The sequence below is a fragment of the Crocodylus siamensis genome, chromosome 6 (genome assembly GCF_052110815.1).
Source record: "Crocodylus siamensis isolate JL-2025a chromosome 6, ASM5211081v1, whole genome shotgun sequence".
NCBI lineage: Eukaryota > Metazoa > Chordata > Crocodylia > Crocodylidae > Crocodylus > Crocodylus siamensis.
In genome coordinates, this window is record NC_143400.1 from 47,914,790 (window position 1) to 47,928,737 (window position 13,948).

Genomic DNA, 13,948 nt, shown 5'->3' on the forward strand with positions numbered 1-13,948 from the left:
CTGAAATCAAAGACTTTAATCTTTGACACCAGTAAGAGTTAATTAGCTCTCTTTTCATTGAAAAGCAAATACAATTTTATTCTTAACTTTTTAGACTGCTCTTAAAGTCACAGCTTAAAAATTCTAATAAAGAAATAGGACTTTCACTGCAAAGTATCAAGTTGTATGTGTTTACAACCAAAGGTCATCCCCCTGTCTCCCCCCAACAATATCTAATAAAATCAATTTTTTGAAATGTAGCAAACCAGGGCATGGAAAATGTGACTGATCTGATAACTGTCACCTAGGAACACACAGAGAGAAAGAAGAAAGGTATGTTATCTACCAGATCACACTGGATCATTTTCAGTTATCCCCCAAATCAGAAAGAAAAGATCTATTCTGCTGTTATTTTCATTCAAAAGAAATCAAGAAGTTTGAGTTAAATAACGGCAAACTTTAGGAAACATTCTGTTGAATTTGGGTTGTGAGTTACCTTCCATAGAAATACTCTGAAGATAGCTAATACAACAGGAAATTACCATGCTGAAGAGAATAGACTGAATTATAGTAAATCCTCTTCCAACTCAGGGATGTTTCTGGTCACAAGTAAATCCATCCATCCATCCATCTCTCTATCTCTCTCGCTATCACTGCACTGTTAGATGCCCCAAACACTTATGTTTAAGAATCCTTTTGCCCCTTACAAAGAGAGACAACCGATAAAACTGTACTTAGACTTGTTACCTCTGAATCTGATTTTATAGATAACTGTTTATCATTGCAGCTACTAAATGCTGATAATGCAGGAAGAAGACTTCTTTATGACTGTTTCTTAATGGATTGGTGGCATTTGTTCCTTGAAGCCCTGAGCAGTTTAGACACAGAGGCCCAGAGGTAAAATTTAACTTCTCTGGTGTGTAAGTTTCTATACTGTCATTAAATTAAATTGAGAGTGCCAAGGAGACCTAGTGGGCTGAAGTCAATGCTTGGATGCAGGGACACTGGTGCTCATGCACTGGGTGACAGTGCCCACAGTTTCTTGAGATGTCCCCCAGGTGCCTGGCCTAGATGTTGTCCTTTTGCAGGATCCCTAGTGTATCTTTCATACAGCAAGTGTAACATTCCTTCATCCACATGTATAATGCATAAGAAGTGCGAAAAAGGCAGGAAGAAGTCTTGTTAAAGGCAGCCTGAACTGACCTAACTGGTTTTCAAGACCTCTGCTTCTCCCTACACTCATCTCAGGCAAGAACTATCATACTCCTCCATGCACGTCTAAAACTGTCACCTTTATAAGTAGAGAAGGGCAGCTCAATGAACATAAGAAGAGATTCAGTTGTGCAGCATATCAAGGTGATCAGCAAGCAGTTCCCCCTCTAAGCTCTCTACTGGAATACCTTTTAGCCAGGAACCTCTGGCTTTCAGTCCCAGCCAGAGCACTTGCATACCCTGGTCAAAATCCTGAGCCTTGGCTGCAGGCACCAGGCAATACTTCTGAGGAAGGCTTTAAAAAGACTCATAATTGTATAATATGCGACTATAGAACATCATAGAATGTAGAATGTAGGAATTCCTACACAATAGATTGCTGGGATATTCTATGCCTTGTATACATGCTGAAGGGGACAAAATAGTACTAGTAATGGCTAGGAGAATGGTGGCAAAAGGAAGAAAACTGGAAAAAGTAAGCATAGATAGAACAAACAGAGACAGAAGAAAAAGTTGGCTTATATCTGGCATTGTGTATATGCACTCTAGGTACTACAGCTGGATTGAAATGTACTCAGGAATAAGAGACTTTCACTGAAAGGGTCTCCTTATAAAGTTTACCTTGTTCTGTGCACTTGTATGTCCCACACATGGCTGCATAACTGTCGCTTTTGGTACCTACTGCAGTTTGCAAGTATATTCCCTTTGCATCAAACTGAAATTGCCCTCTGCACATACCTGCTGGAAAACAGACAAGGCCTTCTTCCATTTAGCCTGCTATCTTAGGGATTAGGGCACTTGTCAAGGGAATAGATGACCAGGTTCTAGGTCCTCCCTCTTCCAGAGTGGGTTTGAACTTGCCTCTCCGGGCTGCAGGCTAAGGAGTACCTATATTCTTCTCTAGCTCAGCTCTGGAACATTATCTACAGCATCTTGCATTTAATATTAATTGGATCAAATGGATAAACTGCAGTAGGAAAGTAGCTGCACTATTAGGGACAGGAGCCTGATCTTAAGCCAGGGGCCCATGTATATAAAACAGCATCCATTTTATTGAAACACACAAGCTCCTAGATACTTGTATCTCCCTCTCTTCTCTTCACATTTACTACAAGGGATATGCATTTATCTCATTTTGCAACTTCAGTCTTACTGTGAACTGTAGGAAAGAGTAGTCATTTTGATTAAGGAATACTATGAATATCATTGAAAAGATAACCTATAATTAATAACTTTGTAACAGCTGACTTTCTCCAAATGCACATTCTACATTAGATTTCAGTGACTGTTGACTCTAGAGAAGATTTGAAAGATAAATAGACAAACATCCCTTAGCAAAAAGGATGAAAAGAATTAGAAGAAAAAAAAATTGTAGGATGCCATTTGTGATTAGCTCAATTACACACTCTAAACTTGGATAACAGACTCTTTATTCTATTATTATTATTATTATTACTACTATTCTAGAGGTTCTGCTCATATTCTCATGCACGTAATACTGTAAACACAGTAGCATTTAGTTCTTTCTGAGAAATTGTTTAAATGGGGGGATAATTTTCCTCTAAAATAAAAAGTTAAAGTTTCAATAATAATATGGGATTTTTCCATTTTAAATGGGCAAACGAGTTGGCCATCCAACAAGGACATGCTGCCTGGGGGAGGTCCAGTCCCAACAAGTCCTGGGTGGCACCAGCCCTTCTTTTTAACCATAGGGAGACATCTGACCATCTCCAGAGGGTGATACTAGTTCACCTCTGCTCTCCCATGCCCAGAATCCTCTCCACAGCTGCAGAAAGGAGAAGCTCCCAGGACCCCTGCTCCCATGCACTGCTTTGCTTCCAGGGTAAATGGATTCCCAAGATGTAGGCTGGGATTTTCAAAGTGACCTAACAGAGTTAATTCCAAATCACACTTTCTTGGAAGCCTTATTCCTATTAGCCTCCTTGTCTTCTCTGTTAAACTTCGACATAAAATTCAAAAGTACCAAGGAAAGGCACCCAAGTGCTATGATCCATCCCTGATACTGTTCTGCAGGCTACAAATAAACCCTGTTAGAGTCAATTACTCAAATTGTGCCTGTTCCAATGGAGGTTGAAGTCTATGAGAGCGCTTTTCCCGCCTTATTCTCCACTGTTTCAGTTGTCAATGCATCAATTCCATGGGAAAAAGGGAACATAGCCATGCTTGGACAACTGACTTCTTCTGGGGCATGGGAAAGGGCTCAGAGTTTAGAACAAAAAACAAGAACATCTCCCATACCTTTCAGCATAAAAGTGGGTGAAGAATTCAAAAAGAAGGACAGAGTTACAAAGAGAGATTTGCTAAACCACGTGTGAAAGCTGGCCCATGACACCAAATGGAGTCATGCACGGTCAGAAATTACTACTATTCATTATTGTGGCACATCCAAGTTTTGTTTTTCATAGATTTCATAGATATTTCAGCTGGAAGGGACCCTGGAAGATCATTGAGTCCATTCCCCTGCCCAAGCAGGGGAATCATAGGATCCCAGCAAGATAAACATCCAAATGTGTCTTGAAGGTGTTCAAAGTGGGTGCTTGAACTGCATCCGGCTGCAGTCTATTCCAAAACTTGGGGGCTCGGACAGTGAAGAAGTTCTTTCTTATGTCCAGCTTGAACCAGTTGTGGCAGGAAGCCACCTTTGTTTCTCCCCAAAATCTCTGTGCTGTGACAATTTGATCAGGATGGGCCCAGCAGAGGAGACGCACCTTTAGCCTATCTCTTTAGGTTACCTGAGCTGGCTACATTCCTGATGGAGGGGGGAAACCTGCTCCCTCTGCCTACATGACTGGTATCAGCTACCTGGGTGAGGGGCATCTACCCGGTGGGCTAGAGTCTGCCCGGCAACTAGTGATGTATTTCAAATTGGTTGGCCAACAGCCAACCGTTGCTGGCCTCCATTGGACCAGGTAAACGAGGTCACAGGGGCAATATAAGCTAAGACTGCCCAGGAGGAGGGGGCAGCAGCCAGGCAGGGGACTCAGACTTAGAGAGGAGCTTTACCATCTGAAACTGGCTCTCTCCCCCATATCTCATGAGCGAGGAATGGCCTGCCTCCAGAGGGGATCTCCAACAGCCTTTGGATGATGCTTGTGAGTAAGCTGCTTGAGATCTGATTAGATATATAGCTGACAGTAACTCAGATACATGATCAAAAGGCTACCTCAGCCAGACTGTTTTGCTCTATGGGATTTCTACGATATCGCTCTATCTTGTACCCTATTTTCACCCTACCCCTGTGATCAATAAAGTTCTCCTTTGTGACCAGTGTCAGAGACTTATTGAGGGGTGGGTCTAAATTATGCCTGAGAGGCCCTTTAGGTCTGCGGACTAAGGGAGACTTTCCTTTTTGCCCCCCGACTTGAGGAAGTGCCCCAAGTGCCTGTACGGGGTCGAGAACCCGTTGGACTATTAGGACACAGGGCAGAGAGAGTCCCTTCTTGGGATGGTAGCAGCTTACGTTACCCCCAGGCTAGCGAGTGTGCTCCAGGAAGGGGGTTAGCTGGATGCGAGGCTCCCCTAGGGAGGCACTCGGAGCCTGGAAGGTGGTCGGGAGCAGGGAGGTGGGTAGCTCAACGGAGAATTGCCCCCTACTGGCCCGCCACACCAGTCACAGTGGAGTTTGTGACCGTTCAATCTTGTCATCCTTTGGGGCACTCTGGTAAACAGACTTTCCCCCAGATCCTGATGAGCAACTCTGATAAACTTATAGGTGGCCACCAGATCACCCCTGAGCCTGCACTTTTCCAGGCTGAAGAGCTTCATTGTTCTCAGCTTCTCATCATAAGGTCTGTTTTCCTGACCTCTGATCATGTGCATGGCTCTCCTCTGCACCCTCTCAAGCTTCTCCATATCCCTTTTGAATTGTGGAGCCCAAAACTGGATGCAGTACTCCAGCTGCAGCCTCACCAAGGTGGAGTACAGTGGGAGAATGATGTCCTGGGATCTGCTTGAGAAGCATCTATAGATGCAAGCCAGAGTTTTGCTTGCTTTACTAGCTGCAGCATCACACTGCAGGCTCATGTTCTTCTTGCGGTCAACCATGACCCCCAAGTCTCTTTCATCTGTAGTGCTAACCAGTGTAGCATTGCTGAGCCTATAAGTGTGGTGAAGGTTTTTTCTCCCAAGGTGGAGAACCTTGCATTTTTCAGTGTTAAACAGCATCAGGTTCTTGTTTGTTCATTTCATGAGCCTACCAAGCCTGGGTCACCCTCCTGTCCTCAGGTGTGGATGCTTTACCCTAAAGTTTGGTGTCATCAGCAAACTTGGCCAGTCTGCTTCTGACACCAATGTCCACATCATTGATGAAGATGTTAAACAGTACAGGCCCTAGGTCAGAGCCTTGTGGGACCCCACTGGTCACAGCGCACCAAGAAGATTGGCTGCCATCGACCACCACCCTATGGGTCCTACCACGGAGCCAGTTCCCCAGGCAGCAGGTCGTGGTGGCATCAAGGCCGCAGTTATCCAGTTTATCCAAGAGGTGATCGTGGGATACCAGACTGAAGGCTTTTTTAAAGTCGAGGTATACAACATCGATCTCTTCTCCCTTGTCCAGGTGCTAGGTCACCTCATCATAAAAGAAAATGAGATTGGTCAAGCAAGACCTACCAACGACAAACCCATGCTGGGTATCCCTCAGGATATTGCCTTCAGTTAGTCTGTAAAGGATGGTCTCTTTGATAATCTTTTCCAAGACCTTCCCCAGGACAGATGTCAGGCTGATGGACCTGTAGTTAGCTGGATCTACTTTCCTCCCTTTCTTGAAGATAGGCACAACATTGGCCCTCTTCCAATCATTGGGCACTTCACCAGAGTGCCAAGAGCTCTCAAAGATCCATGCCAGGGCTGAGCTATGATGCTCACCAGCTCCCTGAGTACCCTTGGGTGTAACCCATCAGGGCCAGCTGACTTGATGGTATCCAGCCTGTCAAGGTGTTTCTTCACAAGGTCAGCTTGGATGGAGGGCAAGGAATCTCCTTCACCTGGGCTTCCCTGACCCATAGTGTGCAGAGCCATCCCATGGGGCTGATGGAAAACTGATGCAAAGTACCCATTTAGCAAGTTCACTTTTTCCTGGGTGTCAATTGTCAGTTGCCCCATCTGGTTTAGCAGTGGGCCAATGTTGCCTTTGCTTTTCCTCCAGCTCCCCACCTATCTAAAAAAGGACTTTTTATTTTCCTTAATATTTGTAGCTAGCTGGAGTTCCATCAGAGCCCTGGCTTGCCTGGTTTGCTCTCTGCAGGTCCGGACTAAAGCAAAGTATTCCTCCTTGATGGCAGTTCCAGTCCTCCATCCTTTGTAGGTCTTCCTTTTAAGACTCGGGAGTTTCGCCGGTTCCCTGGAGAGCCAAGGGGGCTGCTGTGCTCTTTTACTGCCTTTCCTCCGAGACGGGATGGACTTTGCTTGCGCATCCAGGATTGCTCCCTTGAGGTGCAACCACTCGTCCTGAACTCTCTTCTCCATTGGGTTGTGGCCTTTTAGGGCCTCTCTGACAAGTCTCCTTAGCTTGTCAAAGTCAGTTTTCCTGAAGTCAAGGACTTCTGTATTACTGACTGACTTGCTTGCCAGCTGTATGGCAGATGGTGAAGGTGGTCAGTTAATGATCACTGTCACTCAGCTTCCCTTCAAGTGTTAGGTTGCTGATTAGGTCATCCCCGGTTGCCAGTACGAGGTTGAGCAGCGCTTTACCTCTTTTTGGAACTTTTTTTCACAATAATTGTATTCATAAGTTTATATGACATGGTTTTCTGCCTTGGCAAGATTCAGCAAGCCAGTTTTCTTCTATCCAAGTGTTCCTATATTCCTAATAAAGAGTGGTATCACTTCTCAGTGCACACAGTACAAAGCAACTTTGCAGGGATCAGGATGACACTATTTCTCTCATTATAATATACCTGACTCCTCAATTTTTTCCAGACATGAAAGGTAAGAATGACTCTCCTTCTTTTTGATAGCCCTTGATCTCCCAGTAATCAGCTTTTCTTCTGCTAATCCTGTCTCTGCTACCACTGCCAAATTCCCTGAACCCCTTCTGCAACTTTTTTCTATTATTATTTTGTGCTTGGCTTGTCCTGGTCAGACCTCATGAAGGATGCTTTGCATTCAAAATCTTGTCTAATTGTATCCCAACTGTACAGTTGGTCCAATAAAAGATATCACCCTAAGAAATCCTGGCCTCACACCATTTCTCTCTGCACCTTTATTCAAACATGAAGTAACTTGTTAGCTTCAAGATCCCACAGACTGAACATATTTATCACTGTACATGTAAAGCATAAGTCTGAAAATGCTGAAAACCACTGGAATATACGCACCCCCCCATTGTTTTTTCCTCCTAATATGTTCATGAGGGTCATTGTCTCTCCCTGTTTGCAACAGAATTTCACAAAGGGTTTCAGGCTCTATGTAGATGGTTTCTTTCCTTGTTATTGGAAAGACAATAACAAAGAAATGATATTGTTATTAAGGGAACATAGGGGTGCTTAGCAACATTGCAACAGGAGTTCTTTGGGGGATAATTCTCTCCTGGTCACCAAAAACATATATAAGCAAGTGATCGCATGGCACTCTGGGAACTGCACTAAGATACCTGCATGGAAATAAATGCCACTAAGTCAAGTAGGAATTTGGTTCGGAACATTAAAAAATGCATTAATTGTTTCCTAAATCTGCTGGGGAGAATCATTTAATCACATCTTAAAGATGATCAGAGCCTAGTGGCCAGAATCTCAGCTGGGATAAATGAGAGCAGTAACTGCTGAAGTGAATGGAATTGCAACAATTTACAACAGACTCCAGTGGAGCTATGGCCACTTTACACCAGCTGGGAGTCTGTCTCTATATGGTTCCTGTGTATGATTCACTTGGGTGTAGTGTATATCTTCTCCCTCTTGGTCTGTGTCTTTACTGTATATTCGTGTTGGGGGAGGGTGATAAGCATGGCACTTATTTAGTAGGAATATGAATGGAGTTTTAGTTCTGTGGCAAGATGATGCTTGTAGTAGTATTGTTTAATGCTGATGTGTTTCTGTTTGCACATGCAATTCTGTTTGCATCACTATGTGTGTTGCTGTGTTTTTACAGTCATATTTTCTGTACATTGTTTTATTTGCAGTGACTTTCATCCATGGTAGCACAGCACCACAGGGTGATCTGAGATCCTTTTAAAGATGCCATACAATATTAGCACTATTAGGTATGCAAATCCCTACACAAGATAAAGCCAAAGATTTTAACTAGGAACCCATAGTGTCAAAAACATTTTGAACTTCTGTGGTGTCTGTCTATTCTGGAACAGAAGAATTGCTCTATTGTTTTTGTGAAGCCAGAAAATGAGTGAAAGTTAACAGCTGGTATTTTCTTACGGGTGCCTTCAGAGTGTAACAAGGGTTTTAATCTAGAAACATTGAAAAATCACTGGTATATATCAGGGGCAGTAAAATAATTTGCTATAAACATCTCTCTCTCTCTGTGTTTAACTGGTTTAGGATCAGGTTATTTTTTCCCCAAAGAAACTGAAGTTTTATAGACATTTGTGAATATTTTTCTAGGCTCCTCACCCTCTGTTCCCCCACAAGAGTATTAGGACATATTTTTAAGGGGAGTGGAGTTGTGGGGTATGGGTGTGTTTCTTTGCCATGTTTGCATGGGACAGTGCTGTTGTGTTCATGGATGGGTAGGTATGTAGATATTGGGAGAATTGGGAGATATTGGGAGAAAGTAGGCATGTGTGATTTATAGAATATGAGAAGACTGGTGGGATCTTCTTCTTCAACTTATTTGCATTTCTAATAAAGGAAATTAGAAATGAAATTTTTTGACAAATGCTGGCTTGTTGAGACCACAAGGCATTACCTGGAATACCCTGAGCAAATTTATATTTTGTTAAATCCAAGTAAAAAAAAAAAAAATTGCCTGGGTTTCTGATGGGCTCATCTTAAGAGCTGGGAATTTTGCCTCAAGCACAATATGCTCTGTGGATATGCTCTGAGAGAGCAGACCTCAAAGGGTTCCCTTCAGTTGCACTGTAACATTTTCACCGCTGTTGTCAGCAGTAAAACCTACAAGAACCTCCAACTGCCAAGTCTAAATGACTTCTGACATTCTGGAAAATTTGTTTGGGGCTAATTTCTATCAAAACCAGAATTTTAAAAGAAAAAAACAGAGAGAGTTTTAGGTAAGCTGAAAACTTTGCTTCATGTCAGCCGCTGTTATTTCTGTGTTTTCTATTCAGCAATGAACATGGGACACGAATGACTCAGGTGGGGTTTCAGTGAGGAGCTGGGTTTGAATAGGATGGTACAGACAAGAGCTGACATGGAAAATGCAGGGAGATAGCTCATTGACTTTGTGGGGCTTAAACAGAGCTGTACAGAGAGAGTATTTGGAGCTAGGATTCCTCTCATACTGGAAAGCCCAGACATCAGAAATGTTTTACTCTAAATGATCTCTCTACATATAACGCTCTTTACAACATTCTCTCTGGCCAATGATATTTTTAATGCAGGATCCCAAAACTGTCTTGTGTAAAAATAGGCTAGTACACAAACTCTCTACTTCAGTTCCTGGAAAAGTGGCAGAAATAATAAATAATAATATATTGTTCAGCATATGGATGAACATGACTTGCTGGGGATGAAACAACATGCCTTTGTCAAAGCGAAAACATGCCTCACCAAGTTACTGGTTCTTTAAAGGTGTCAATAAGCAGGATGGATTGGGGAGATCCACTTGACATATTATAGCTGGACTTGCAAAAAAGTTTTTGATAAGGTCTCCCATCAAAGGCTTGTAAAGTTAGAGAGTCGATACTCATGGAGTAGAAATTGGATTAAGAGAGAGAAAACAAGGAATGAGTATAAATGGTGAGTTTTCAGGATGGGAAGAAGGAAATAGGGGATCTTAGGGATCTTTGTTGGGACCAGTGCTGTTTGATTGGGAAAAGGGGGTGAGTTGGGAAGTGACAAAATTTATGGATGATACACAGTTATTTAAAGTGGTAAAAACAAAGACAGGTTGTGAGGAATTCCAGAAGGATGTGGCAGTATTGAGCAAATTGGCAAATAAATGGCAGATGAAATTTGATATGGATAAGTGTAAAGTGATTCACAGGGCAAAAATAACCCAAACTATAGCTACACTCCACACTATAGCTAGTAAACGTTTAGGATTGGGAATCCAGAACTACACTATGATGGGATCTACAGTCACTATTACCACACAGGAAAGAGATCTGAAAGTCATTGTGGACAGTGCACTGAAAACACCAGCTCAGTAACCATCAAAAGGGCAAATAAAACATTAGGACTTATTAACGGAACTGTGAACAAATCTGAAAGCATCTCTAGAAAGATGCCTCTTTAGAAATCCATGGTGTATGCACACCTTGAGCACTGTGCCCAGTTCTGGTCCCGACACCTCAAAAAGGATATAGAAATACTACAGAAGGTCCAGAGAGAGGCAACAAAGATAATAAATGGTATGGAAGGGCTTCCAGACGAGGAGAGACTAAAGTGGCTAGGCCTGTTCAGTTTAGAACAAAAGATGCTTGAGAGGGCATGATAAGGGTTTACAAAATACTAAACGGTAAACAAAAAGTACATAGGGATTTATTACTTTCTCTCTCTCAATACAAGAATTAGGGGTCACAAAATAAAGCAGTAGGTAGTCCATTTACAACTAACAAAAGTTCTTTTTCACACAGGATGCAATTCCAGTGGGCACTCATTTTCACCACATGTTGCAGAAGCTGTAAATTTAGCCAGATTCAGAACTGGATTGCACAAATTCTTGGAGGAAGGGGGCATCCACAGCTACTGAGCTTGGGAGTTAGGAACACAGTCTCTAAATTAGATCTTTCTAAACCTTAAATGCTGGAGGCTACAAGTAAGAGAGGAACAGTGGGGAAAAAACCCTGATCATACTCAGTTCACATTCCCTTTGAGGATTCACTCTCTACCACTGCTTGACACCAGATAATGGGTAAGAGGGACCTGTGCTCTAACCCAGTAGATGGTAGTTCATATGTTCTTATCCACACACACAATCACGGAGAAATGAAGAATACACACACTGCAAATACCACAGATATACCTTATATGTGTAGAGAACGTATACAGGCATATAAACACATATGGAGTGTGGAAGTACTATCCAAAATTGCACAAAACCCCCTTCATATAAGAGCAAAAGCCGATGCCAATTAGGTGGAGAGCTTGGAGCCCACCATGCATGCATAGCACAATGGAAAGTGAGTGTGGCTGCATCCCCCTTCTATCTCTTGAATCCACTGCTGCATGTGCCCAAACAGAAAATCCTATACATATGTGACAACTCCTACACATACGTGATAATTTTGCCATATAATACCTTGATCTAACACAGGAATGCAACCAGAGATACAACAGTCCCTACAGTTATGCAGTCTTTCATCAACATGCTTCCAAAGACACAGAGACATTTTCCATGCATTCTAGTGTGCAATTCAAGCTGAAATTTCCCCTGAAATTTCCAATATGAGTTCATAAAGTCCTAAGTGTTGATTTTTTTAAAAGAAATATTCCTAAAGGGTTTAGATCAGTGGTTCTCAGCCAGCAGGCTGTCCCACTGCCACGACCAGTAGAAATTCCCCACTGTGCCTGTCTTTCCTGGAGATGTCATATGGAGCTGGGAAAATAGCTGAAGGAGGAAACGGTGCCCTGCTTTACCTGAAGCTGATGGGAGGGGCTGTCCTACAGATGCTACTACTGGCCCTTCTGAGAGCCCAGAACAGCAGCCCCACCATCCCAGAAAGGATATATTAAGTGCCATCCCTACTCCAGTGCTTCTTAGTGGACAAAGACAAAAGGGGGGGGGGGAGGAATATCTCCCTTGCATTGACAGAACAAGGAGCAATGGTCTCAAGTTGCAGCAAGGAAAGCTTAGGTTGGCTATTAAGAAAAACTGTCTCATTAGACAGGTGATGAAGCACTGGAACAGGTTACCATTGTGATGGCAGAATCTCCATCCTTGAAGGTTTTTAAGACCTGGCTCGACACAGCCTTGGCTGGAATGGTTTAGTTGGGGCTGGTCCTGCTTTAAGCAGGGGGCTGGACTAGATGACCTCCTGAGGTCCCTTCTAACCCTAACTTTCTATGATTTTATAAAAAGGAGGGGCTTCCTCTGTCCCCTTCAAGGATGGAGATTCTGCCATCACAATGGTAACCTGTTCCAGTGCTTCATCACCTGTCTAATGAGACAGTTTTTCTTAATAGCCAACCTAAGCTTTCCTTGCTGCAACTTGAGACCATTGCTCCTTGTTCTGTCAATGCAAGGGAGGGGATGTCACTAAATACAAAAAAACTTATGGAGGGGAACGTTGTATCTAAAAAGGTTGAGATCTGCTTGTTTAGACTCTTGATTACCATAAACTTTTAATGGAAACTGAGGACCTTTGACTGTCTCAGACTTATCCTTCCTATTTATTCCTTTTTACAGGTGCTCATTGTAGCCCTACAAGGATGTCAAATGAAACCTCCATGACTGAGTTCATCATCATGGGCTTTTCCAACCTCCAGGAGCTGCAATTTTTGTTTTTTGGGGTGTTCTTGGTCACCTACATTTGCACTCTTCTAGGCAACATCTCCATCATTGTGCTTGCGTGCCTGGATCCTCATCTTCACACCCCTATGTATTTTTTTCTTGGGAATCTCTCTTTCCTAGACATCTGCTACACTACCACCAATGTCCCCCAGATGCTGCTGCACCTACTGGCAGAAAGGAAAAGCATCACCTATGTTGGCTGCATCATCCAACTGTATTTCTTCCTCTCTTTTGTGGGCACAGAGTGCATCCTCCTGGCTGTCATGGCTTATGATCGCTATGTGGCAATATGCAACCCACTGCAGTACATGGTCATTATGAGGAAATCCCTCTGCCTTTGGCTGACCAGTATCTGCTGGGCTGCTGGCTTCCTCAACTCCGCAGTGCACACATTTTTTACCTTCCGGCTGCCTTTCTGTGGGGCTAACCAGCTCAACTATTTCTTCTGTGACATCCCACCACTCTTGAAGCTGGCCTGTGGGAATACCTCAATCAATGAAATCATCCTGCTTGCCATAGGGGTCTTTATAGGATGGACCCCATTTATTTGTATAGTCCTGTCCTATGTCTATATCATATCCACAATTCTGAAAATACATTCTACAGAAAGAAGGCTCAAAGCTTTCTCTACCTGCACATCACACCTCATCATTGTACTTCTGTACTATGGCAGTTCCATCTTCACCTATGTAAGACCCATCTCCAGCTACTCTCTGGACAAAGACAGACTGATTTCTGTCCTATACAGCGTTGTTACCCCTATGCTAAACCCTTTGATCTACAGCCTGCGAAACAAGGATGTCAAAGGGGCTTTGAGAAGAGTGCTTATGGGGAAACTATATTTGCAGTGATGCTGGAAATGCTTTTCCTATGGATCTTTAAATATCATTGAAAAATTAAAGTACTTTTCCCCACCTTTGATTTTGTGCACTGTGGTTGGTGGAACATCTGAAAAGTATTTCCCCAAAACTCCTATAAATTACACATTCCTCTTTTCCTACTGTTTCTAGTTATCTACACTGTGACCCTGGCTGGAACCATCCTCATTGTCATTATAATTGTGGCTGATCAGCATCTTCATACCCCCATGTACTTCTTCCTAGGGAACCTGTCCAGCTCAGAGATCTCCAGACCTGACTGGAGACAGAATCAT

The 13,948-nt window shown here is 43.0% G+C and overlaps 1 protein-coding gene across 1 annotated transcript; it reads left to right on the forward strand.

The window, feature by feature from the left end:
* The first annotated feature begins 8,020 nt into the window (after nucleotides 1-8,020).
* On the forward strand, nucleotides 8,021-13,646 carry LOC149862704 (olfactory receptor 5V1-like). The gene is made up of 2 exons (XM_090052240.1): nucleotides 8,021-8,108; nucleotides 12,691-13,646. The coding sequence occupies exons 1-2, from the start codon at nucleotides 8,021-8,023 to the stop codon at nucleotides 13,644-13,646; spliced, it is 1,044 nt and encodes a 347-aa protein (XP_089908366.1).
* The last annotated feature ends 302 nt before the right edge of the window (nucleotides 13,647-13,948 follow it).

What these genes read in the sequence shown, in the direction of transcription:
- LOC149862704 (XM_090052240.1), top strand. Translation starts at nt 8,021, where the DNA reads ATGGCCACTTTACACCAGCTGGGAGTCTGTCTCTATATGGTTCCTGTG. An exon ending in TGTATATCTTCTCCCTCTTG is followed by an intron (nt 8,109 to 12,690) that starts GTCTGTGTCTTT and finishes TCCTTTTTACAG; the next exon opens with GTGCTCATTGTAGCCCTACA.